The sequence below is a fragment of the Varanus komodoensis genome, unplaced genomic scaffold (genome assembly GCF_004798865.1).
Source record: "Varanus komodoensis strain SLA01 unplaced genomic scaffold, ASM479886v1 scaffold5, whole genome shotgun sequence".
Classification (NCBI taxonomy): Eukaryota; Metazoa; Chordata; class Lepidosauria; order Squamata; family Varanidae; genus Varanus; species Varanus komodoensis.
This window is the reverse complement of record NW_025336087.1, coordinates 277,043-287,511: the sequence shown is the minus strand read 5'-3', so window position 1 is coordinate 287,511 and position 10,469 is coordinate 277,043. Positions and strand designations below refer to the sequence as shown.

Genomic DNA, 10,469 nt, shown 5'->3' with positions numbered 1-10,469 from the left:
GAAAAGGAGCAAAGGAGACTGCCCTCAGGTTTTTCCAAAGGCTGGAAATGGTTATTCGGAAGGGGAGCAGGATAGAAATTTTGTGGGTGCCACAGCCATGCCTTTGGGTGCTGCATTGGAGAACCCCAGCATAAAAGGCTGGGTTCAATCCCAACATTCATGAGCGTTCATGAGAAAGAGTGGGAAAGAACACACAGGTAACAGAGAGGATGAGCTGGCTGATACACCCACCCCATGCTAAGAAAGAGCATGACTGAAGTGTTTGCAAATTCTCTCCCTTGAGAGGCTTCTTCAGACCTGGTGCCCTCCATCCTTGGGCCTGCGACGACCTCTGTGCTGGATGGGAATGTTGGGAATTGCAGTCCGACAGGTCTAGTGGGCACCTGGATGCGGCAAGCGGCTCCAGGGATCCCTGTAGGCCCAATCTGCCCTGAGCAAGAATGAAGAGGCAGGAAGCGGTGCTGCTTCATCCTGCTTGCCCACCCCAAGGGGGCAGAGGGGCGGTCCCAGGAGACGCTCGCCTGCCCCTTTCCCTTCCCCTCTTCCCCAGTCTCCTTGAAGAGCCGAGGAAGAGGAGAGGGAGGAGAGCTTGCTCGTGGCCGTGGGCTGCCCGAGCCTTTCCCCTGCCTTCCACGGAAGCACCCTGGCCGCGGCCGCGCCGAGCATCCTGCGGCACGCGGCGGAGCTTCGCGACGGGCGGCCAGAGCCGAGGCGACGCCGCCGGTGCCGCTCCTGCTGCTGCTGCTGCTGCCGCGCGCGGCTCGCCGGCCCCGGGGCGAAGCGGGCTCCGGAAGCGGCCTGGAGCCGTTGGCAGGCGAAGTCGAATTAGCATGTGCCTACGCCATCAGCCAGTGGGTGTGGCGCGGCGCGGCGTGTAAACTCTCTCGCAAGGCGAGGGCTGGAGAGGCGCAAACCGGCTGCGATTCAAGGCTCCAGGGAAGAGGAGGAGGAGAAGAGGAGGAGGAGGAGGGAGCTGCCGCTCCCAGCTGAGCCGAGCAAGGAGAGACGGCAGCAGCCAGCAGCGTTCCTTGCCCCGCGCTTTCCAGCAGCAAGCATGGCTTCATCGCAGGGCAAGACGGAGCTGAAATTCGCCGACTGGATGGCAACTTTGCCGGAAGGCATCCATAACGTGCCCCTGTCGAACCTGGCGATCCCAGGTAGGCGGTTAGGGATCCCAAAGCGAGGGCTGGCACTGGGGATTCTTCGCTCTGCTCTAGTTCTTTTCTTTTTTCGACGTTGTGATCGCCAGCGGCTTTCCTCCAACACCCGCTCCCAGGCTTTGTTTCCACCCGTGCAAAGGTGACATTGCTCGGAGAGCTCTTAGTTGCGTCACCTGCTAGGTGGCAGTCCTCATTCTGGGGTTTAGCTTATGTGTGTGGTGGAGACCTGGGGAGCATCACTTTTCCCCCCTGTGCATGAGAGAAGGGTGGTGGTGGCGGCGGTGGGGGAGGTATCTGAACAAATCCTTGCCTTGGGTGGCTGGGAGATTTTTGGGACTCGCAGTGGACGGCTGTGGATAATCTCCATCCGCCCCATGGCGATCCCAGGTTGTTAGTATTCTCCTCAGAGGACAGCCGAGAAGAAAGTTCAGGACCATGGAAGCACGTCTGTGTCTCCTCTCCCTCTGTTCCCTAAAACGGTCTGCTTTCATTTAGCGCGACCAGCAGAGAGAATCCACTGCACCTTGGCGGGTCCCATGCAAAGTATCCTTCTGGCTTGGTTCACACATGCATGCATTTATCAGACCTCAGGGACTGGCAGTTTAGGCAGCCAAGTTAGACGTTTGGCAGCCTTGAGCCTATTGGTGTTAAAATTGGAAACACGCTCCCTGCAGGCAGGCACACACGACCGCTTCTCCCACCAACCCTTGTGCTCTCTACAGGATTGGGGCATTTTTATGTTGAAGCCTTCCAGACAGTCACGATTGTGTCTCGGTTTGGCTCCAACCATGGCAGGTGGGAAGGTTCCTGGCATTTCAGGTGAGGTGAGGTGAGGCAAGGTGAGGTGCGGAGAAATCGCGCTCTGGCTCAGTTGGGTGTATTGCTGTGGTTCCCATCCACACAATTTCTTGATATGGCACTGTTCCCAAGATGGATGTGCATGTATGAACCAGCCTCTGTAGGTGTGTATGGGAAGAGGGATAAGGAACAAGCAACTCAAGTGGAAGTGAGACCCATTTCACAAAAGAAGACGCCTGTGTGGAGCAGGCAGAGAAGGTCTTCTGGGGTCGATGCTCTTGGCCAGCCTTCTCTACCTGGATGTCCTGCAAAGGTTTTGGACTTCCACTCCTATCAGTCCCAACAAGCTTGGCCAGACGTCAGAAATGCTCGGAGTTGTCCACACATGGGGGTGAGGGAGGTTGCTGGGGGAGACGTGATCTTGACATGACATGTTTGAGAGCCTTACTCCACGAAGGGAAAAACTCACCTACTCTTCAAAGTCTGCCCCAAAACGGCTGCCACAGTGAAACTTTTCACACACCTCCCGACCCCTGAACCAATGTGATGTATGGAGAGAAGTGCTGAGTTTGGAATGGGGGTGTCTGCATTGTTCACCGGGGAGCAGTGGCGTGCATAGCCAGGGTGAGGCACCTGCTGCCCCCCAGGTGTTTTCGTGTGACAACTCCCATCATTCAAGACCTTTCCCATGCTGGCTCGGGCTCATGGAAGCTGGAGCTCACCAACGTTGGGTGGGTCGCAGCTTCCCCATTCCTGCCTTACAGGGTTGTTGTGAGGAGAACTTGTATACACCTCTGTCATCCTTGGCTGATGGGGAAGAATACCAGTGTTGCCCCTCGTATGGCATGCATTAGAGACCTCTGTTACCCTGCCCTCCACACAGCTTCAGAAAAAGTGTCTGCACCTTGAAAAGCAAAATATTTATTTCAGGTTATTCATCCTAATAATTAAGCCTTTTGTTTGCTTGCTTGCTTGCTTTTAAAGACAGTTCCATTATTTTCATTTCTTGACTACCAATATTGTTCTCACACGTGGGGGTTTGTTACCTTGTATTCGTTATATGAATATGTGGATGATTTTAGAATAGCCTTCCCCTTCTAAGAAGGCACGGAAGCCTTCTTCCAAGAGTGGTTGGATTATAGCTCCCAAATACTATGGGGACGATGGGAATTACAGTGACAAATTTGGAGGGCACCTCTCTGGGGAAGCCTGGCATAGGAGATACGGCAAATGAGCATTCAGACTGATATAGATTTTCTGTTTGCTTTGCAAATGGATCAAAGCAAGAAACACTTTAAGCCTTAGTGTCAAAATGCCCTGCATGCAGGGTCTGTGCTGCCAAACCAAAATGCCAAATGCACAATCATTCTGGTTCTACTGGGGAAAGAAATGGATATGCAAAGGATCTGGGGTGTGTGTGTGTGTGTGTGTGTGTAATATACGGAACACTATTGTGCTCTGTTTGACCTGGAATAAAGGACATGACCTTAAATTATGGAAGGATTTTTGAAATAAATGATGCCTGCTAAATATGGATAAAATATAAATATCAAAATTTGCAAAAATTAAGGAAACCTTAGCATGATTGTAGTAGAAACCAATGATGATATTTATGTTTATATTTATTTGCCTTGCAATTGCTAGTGTATAAAGCTGGATACCAGCAGGAGGTAGAACAAAGGTAAAATTAGGTGGCTTCCTGGAATAAACGAATTCTAATATGTTCTCTGAATAGCTACCTGCTTTAAAAAGAGCTTGCCTCCAATAATAATTTGAAGGGGTAGGGAAGAAATCCGAGAAAAAAATATGCTGTACCCTGCCATGCAAAGGAATGGATTCTCTGCTAATTGCTAATTGAAATCTAATATATGCTAATTGAAATCTAATGCATGCAAATAGGTTAATTGCTCTGACACAGGAAGGGATGCTGATTGGAGATGTGTTTATTCAGCTAGTTAAATGTAAAAACAAAAACACACAGTTAACGTTGTCTCCCCCACACCCCCTCAGGCACGGGGGTAGCTCTCAGATCCCTGCTTTAAGCACTGGACGAATCAGCCCTGGGAAGCGGGTAGCGATGCCTGAGGTCGGAAACGCTCTCACGGAGCCCCTGAAAGACAGAGGCCAACATTGCTGGGGACAGGCCAGCGGCACTTCCAATAACAGATGATGGCTGTCTTTGCAGATGGACGGCATACCGAGCAGAGCAGGACATTTCACAGCCCAGTGGAAAGGCACGTGCTGTACACGCAAGTAAAAGTCCCAGGTCTGAGCCCAGCATTGCCCTCTAGAGCCACGAGAAAAATTCCTCACTAACCCCAGCAGTGCAGCAAGGTCATTTTAGACCCTGGACCCAAAGGTCTTTTGGAGCCTTCCCTTTCGATGGCCACGTATGTGCTGAGCTCTGTTTTGAAGACTTGCACCCCTCCCTGCAGAGCACCCCCATCGTGCCACGCTTTATTGCAACCGCTTCTACATTCCCGAGATGCAAGAGCAACTCTTGCAAGAAATTCTCTAAGCATGTAGGGTTTCACATTTTTTTAAATTCCTCCAAATCATAGCACTGTCATAACTACAGGAATAATATGCAGTTTGCTTCTGGCTGCCCTGATATGAAACATGGAACTGTTTACATCTGGGTAAACGTGCATAGCTGGGACCCAGGAGGACACCCCTGACTACTTTCAGTAGCACCCCCAGAAGGCACCCCAACATGGCATTCATGAAACTTTTAATTATTTTCCTTTTTTCTGTCTTTTTAAACATATGCACATGTATTTGTATACATCTATATCGATCAATATATATGTATCAATTATACATAGACTTCAACAAAAGCGGACCAAATACCAAGTAAGTATCCATTTGAAGTTGGTGTCTATAGGATACCTGTTCTTATATCAAAAGTGTTGTGTGATCCTCACTCCAGTGCATTATAGGAGATGTTTATTCTCCCAATTTTGTAATATCTGTTTTAGCTGTTTAAAGGGCATGGATAATCTCTTTACACTGACTATTCCTTAATTTTCATGAAGCAGGTAAAAAATTAGAAAGAATGTCTACATTCATCAGTATTCAATACTGTTCCAGCACACAATTTATCTGTGCAATCACCCCTTCCCAGAAGAAGCAACTACGGAACATTTCCAAAACATATAAGAAACATTAGCAGTGCTGCATTGCCAGCAATTAGCCAAATAAGGAAAACCTGAATTAAAGAAACATTGCAGTGTCCGGTAGATACAAAACCTTTTTAAAAATTTGTCTAATAAGACTTAGCCTAGAAACCACAGACTTGACAGGTAAATACTTGCCAATTGACCGATTAGGCATTTTGGGAAGGAATCCGCAGCAGTTTTTCAAATGTGTCCTCAGGTCCAAAATGGCTGTGGACGTCAATGTACACAAATCTAAATATCCTTTTTGTTAAGCCTGGCCAAACTTGATAATTTGTCTTTCTAATATTACAGTTTGGCTTGACTTAAATGCTCTGAGTTTCAACACACCTAGGCAAGCAAGTAAAACACACAGGCCACGTCCTGGTCAACTAAAGCTTACCAATGTTGACTCAGTTAATGGGCAATTGTATGCAGGTTTGGATAGAAAAAAGTCCTCCAGCTCCCTGTATGCCTCAGCCAGTCATGTTAGCTGGGAAAATGTTGGATGCTGGACTTTTTTCTGTGCAAACATGCACTCAAGTATAGCCTTAAGCCCTGTTCTTTATGCTTGGACACTGAGGCTTCGATCTTATACCCACTTCTCTGGGACTAACTCCACTGACTGCTGCGAGAATTTGGTGGAGAACTGGGCTCCGGCTAAGCCATGGTGTTACTTTTGGGGGGGCGGGGCAGGAGGAATCTACTTTAATTCCACAGATTTGCTATTTGTCTCCTACATTTGTTTTCTTGGGTCAATTTAGATAGTCATCAGGTAAAGTCTGAGCAGGATCGTTCCCTCAAGAGTGTATATTTTTATGGAATAAAAGCCCTCCCAGCAGGCAGTTTACTCAAAGAGTAGCTTACAATGGCAAATGTTCTAACGCCTTTTATCGCTTTGTGTTATCGCTTTATCGCTTTGTTCTCCTTTGTTATCGCCAGCGGTCATCCCAGCAGGCTGTATGGAGGGAGCTGAGAAGGAGAAACAGGGCTATTCCCCTAGCCCAGCAGAAAGACTTATTCCCCCCTCTGCCCTCCCCATGTCGTTTTCCTTGTATGTCATATCTTCTTAGTTTGTTAGCTGTGGGCAGGGACTGTCATGTTTAATTGATTACAGCTGCTCTGGAAGCTTTTTTTTATGGCTGATGAGCAGCATAAAAATATTTCAGATGAACCGGTAAATTAAGTTTTCGATTACAACCCCCAAATCCCTGGGCATTGGCTCTGCTGTCTGGAAACCAGCTTGAATGGCTGCCACAGACATAAAAGATCAGCCAGGTGGTAGTGGGGATCATCCATGTTGATCAGACCACTTCAGGTGGCAAAATGTCCCTAGCCCTGCTCCGCAAACAGCAATAATCAACTGTGGGCAGCGAGACTCTTATTACAAGGACAGGCTTTTCTAGATAACATTCTCCTCTTCTGCTTATGTTGTGTTTGGTTCTCCCAGGCTGCAATGGGAGGCATGTTGGGTCAGGAGAACATCCTGGCTGGCTGGAAAATGCTGGCAGTTCAGGACTTTTCTCTTTTTCCATATCCTTAGGACTATGCCCTTAAGGACACGACCTGATGGCCTGGCCTCCATGGCTCCCCTTTTCAGCCAGGAAAATGTGCTAGGAATGGGGATGGAAGGAGGCTTCAGCACAGCACCAGTAGGAACGGGCAGAAAAAGCCAGTCCCAGCCTCCTTCTTGCTGCAGCAAGCTCCTTTGTCCCTTCTCTGGGGCATTTGCACCCTTCAAGAGGCAGCTGGTATGGTTTCTGTGGTGTGAGCTGCTCAGGGCTCTTAAAGGCCTCTTTGCCTGTGCCCCTGAACCTCCCTACAGTCAGAATGAAAAAAATGTAGCGGTTTGGCACGACTTGTTTGCCTCTCTCAGTATTATGGCTTCTTTTTGCAGAATGGTAATCCACTCTGTAAAGTTTGTGAATGCCAGAGACGGTGAGGAGACCGATCTTTAATTGGGAACGTCTCTTTGAAAGGAAGTGCCTCTCCCCAAGCCCACCAGCAAGCATTTTTAATAACTTGTTCTTATCAACTTCATTAATGTTTTATCGCACCTGCCCAGTGGCAGAATTAAATTTGTTTTTCCAGCTGGAAGAGGTCAGTTGCACCATTGCTGTGGCAAGAATTGTATTGAGGATGTAAACATTATCTGCACCTGTTGTTACAAGGGGGCAAAATATTCATGGGTGAAGTTATCTTCAGTTTTTTTATGTATTTGTCTTGACTGATTCTATACTGAAGACATTCTAGGGAGTAATAAAATACAAACAGTTCCTAATCATTCACTGTGGTTCTTATTCTTTGTGCTTGGGGTTGAAAGAATGGATGCTCTTGGTGCTTGAGTTCCAAAAAACACAGATAGCTTGTGTTAGATTTGGGCTTGCCAGTGGGGTGGGAGAGATCAAATTAGTGTTGATGCTGAAACGCCTAATTAGCTAGTCCATCCTTCAGATCTGCATCATAATTCCCAGATGTACAATGAACCCAGGTTCTGATGCTCCAAAATTGATTACTTTGGAATCAGAACTGAGATTCATCCTTGAGTTAACTTTCTGTACTGTTTGTCTGTACTGTGGCTGCTGTATTCTTCAGCCCTTGATTTAAATATTCTGTGTCCATCTAGTCCCAGGAAGAAGAAACTCTTTCAGCCTGAGGACTGAAAAACAGTCCTTCATTCTTGTTCCAAAACTCAAAACTATCCTTTGAAAATGCCATTTTTATTGAGGCTCCGTAGATAACTGAGCTCTAAATAGCCTTGTACCAAAGAGGAAAAGAGAAGCCTCTGGCCATGTAAAAAGTTGAACCCAAACCGGAAACTTCCCCTCTGTCCCTCGCTTTCAGTCATGCTTCTGACCCTCAGGATGGCTCTTGCTGCCTGAGAACAAGGCTCCATGAAGAGGGAAATGCCTCGTTTCTCCCCATGCCCCCTCCCTGGGTCAAGGTCCGGGTCTCACCTATGCTGCCCCTTCCCTCCTGGGAACCCTTCCTCCCCTCCAAGTAGGTGGACTCTCACTCCTGGCCTGAAAAACTTCACCAGGCCCAGTAAAAGGAGCTTCCAAGGCATCACCCCACCCCACCCCACCCCTCCGCTACTCCTCCTGTACAGAATCTGATGGCGATGGCTCCCACCAAACCATGTGCAAGGGACTAGCCTGCTCTCTGCAGACCTAGCTCTTTGATCATGCCAACACATAGCTTTTAAACACATTCCATTCCCACTTGGAGGGTGCAGTCCTGCGGCTATGCTTGCACTTGTCTGGATTCAGAGGAACACGGGTGTTGCATGCATGGTGAGAGGACCGTGGAGGCCACCTGTTTGCACCCTGGAGCAGATGTGAAGGATGCAGAGGTGCCCCACAAGAGGCCTTGCGTCTTGGCTAAGCCCGTCTCTCCCTGCTCTGCTTTTCTCTGCCCCTAGAGCCACACTTTGGGGTTGCTCTTAGCATCTCAGAGAAGTAACTAGCATGGCTTTTCCAGGCTGGCTGCATGAGCGGAATGTTCTCGAAGCCTGGAATCTCAGCCCTGCTGTCGTAGGTTTTCCCAACATCATGGCTGGGGCTCTGGAAAATCCTGTAGCCCTCTGGATGCTGTCTATGTGTCACAGGGTTGCATTGCAAGTTGTTAACCTGATTATTCGGATATGAAATGAATTGAGTAATTTCTCACCAAAGTCACCTGACACCGCCTTGTGTCCATTTCTCCTGCACCCATTATCCATTAATGGATCCATTTCAGTGATGTCCAGTACCTTAATTATCCACTCAATTGATATAGATTTCAAGTGCTGAGTGAGAACAGAGTAGCTTTGCAGCTCCTGAGAGTTTTTGCAATCACAATAATTTGATTGCCCTTCATAATCCTCTTCCGGAGGGTTCAGTATTATAGTTAATAAATCAGACGTCAGCCTGACACTCGTCATTTGAACAATAACCTCTGTCATCTGGATCCAGTGAGGCCAAAGATGATGACATCTGCACTGGGGCTTAATCCAAGACAAGACTCAGCTGCTTGCCAAGGTCAGAGCCAAATGGTCCATTATGGGGGTGGAAGCAGGATGTAGAAAGAAGAGAAGTGGTTAAGGAGGCAGATCCCACATCTGACCAAAGGTATTTTGATGCCTGAGGCAAAAGAAAAGGTGGGGCACCCTTCCACTCCAGGTATAGAAACCAACTAGAACCTGGCACTTGAACCTTACTTTAATCTTGGCCACCAGGTAGAAACCCCCATCACACCTGAGGGAAGCAGGCTAGTTGAAGTGATACAGGACAGGTTGGGAGGTACACACGGCTTTGTCCTCCTAGGAAAGCAGGATGTCTGGAGGGTTACCTCTGCTGCTTCCTAGAATCTGCCACCTGAAGCATTAGCCTCCCTCTGCCTGATGTCAGAGCCAGCCCTGGCAGATGCTGAAGTCAAGATAGCAAAGAGGAGAGGGACAGATGGAGGTAGCTTTCACCTAGATGAAAGCCGACCTGTGGCTGCCTTCCTGTGGGTGGGGGATGTTCTGCAACAACCAGGATACATCTAGCCTTGAATTACGGACATGAACAGACAGCAGCTGTCTGAATTTTCAGGCACGGCTCTTTCCTAGCTGCACCTGGAGATGCTGGGAAGCAGACCTGGGACATGTGAAGCAGGTGCTCTGCTGCACTGTGTGATGGCCCTAAGTGTAACTTTTCTCCGGCAATGGATACAATGAAAGGGTAATATCTGATGCATTTAAATTTAATAAGGAACTTCAGAGAGGTGCTTATCTTCACACATAGTGGATGATGTTGAGCTTGTGCAGGCATTGGTATGCTCTAAGCTTTTATATGTTCATATCACAAGTCTAACCATGCATTTCTGTCCATGTTTACCAAGAAGTCAGTTGTTACATCCAGTCTTAGTGAAGCCTAGAGTAGACTCATGGAAAACGCTGGGACTGCAAGGAGACTTGGCTGACTTATCTCCATTGATTTCAGTAGATCGACTTGGAGCAGGACAAAGGGTGGTTCCAACCCACTGTGGGTGTATAATTTTTTTAAAATAAGTTTCAACAAAACAAAATACTAAACAAAAGAAAAAAGAAAAACAGACAAATGCACACATATATACTCAAATCTATATAAGGGTTTGAATGTTTTGACTATATGTAAAATTCAACAAAAGCAGATCACATTGAGAGTGGTACCTATATGCCATCCATTCAAATGTTCAGGGTGTCATCAGGTCCTCTATCCATTGCATGATAGTAGATAAATATTCATTTTTCCAGTGTGGTAAAACTAGATGTCAAAAGGGTGTGGAATATCCATTGACATTGATCTTAACTTAGGAGTGCTGGACTGAAAACAATCGAATGACGTTCAGTAGG

General features: G+C 47.6%; 1 protein-coding gene across 2 annotated transcripts in view; it reads left to right on the top strand.

Moving 5' to 3' along the window:
- The first annotated feature begins 901 nt into the window (after positions 1–901).
- PLCXD3 (phosphatidylinositol specific phospholipase C X domain containing 3) overlaps positions 902–10,469 on the top strand; it is a 139,285-nt gene continuing 129,717 nt past the window's right edge. For both annotated transcript variants that reach the window (XM_044446600.1, XM_044446599.1), the window contains exon 1: positions 902–1,157. In XM_044446600.1, coding sequence (XP_044302535.1) covers positions 1,055–1,157 — 103 coding nt within the window. In that variant the 5' untranslated portion in view covers positions 902–1,054. The remainder of the gene's footprint in view (positions 1,158–10,469) is intronic.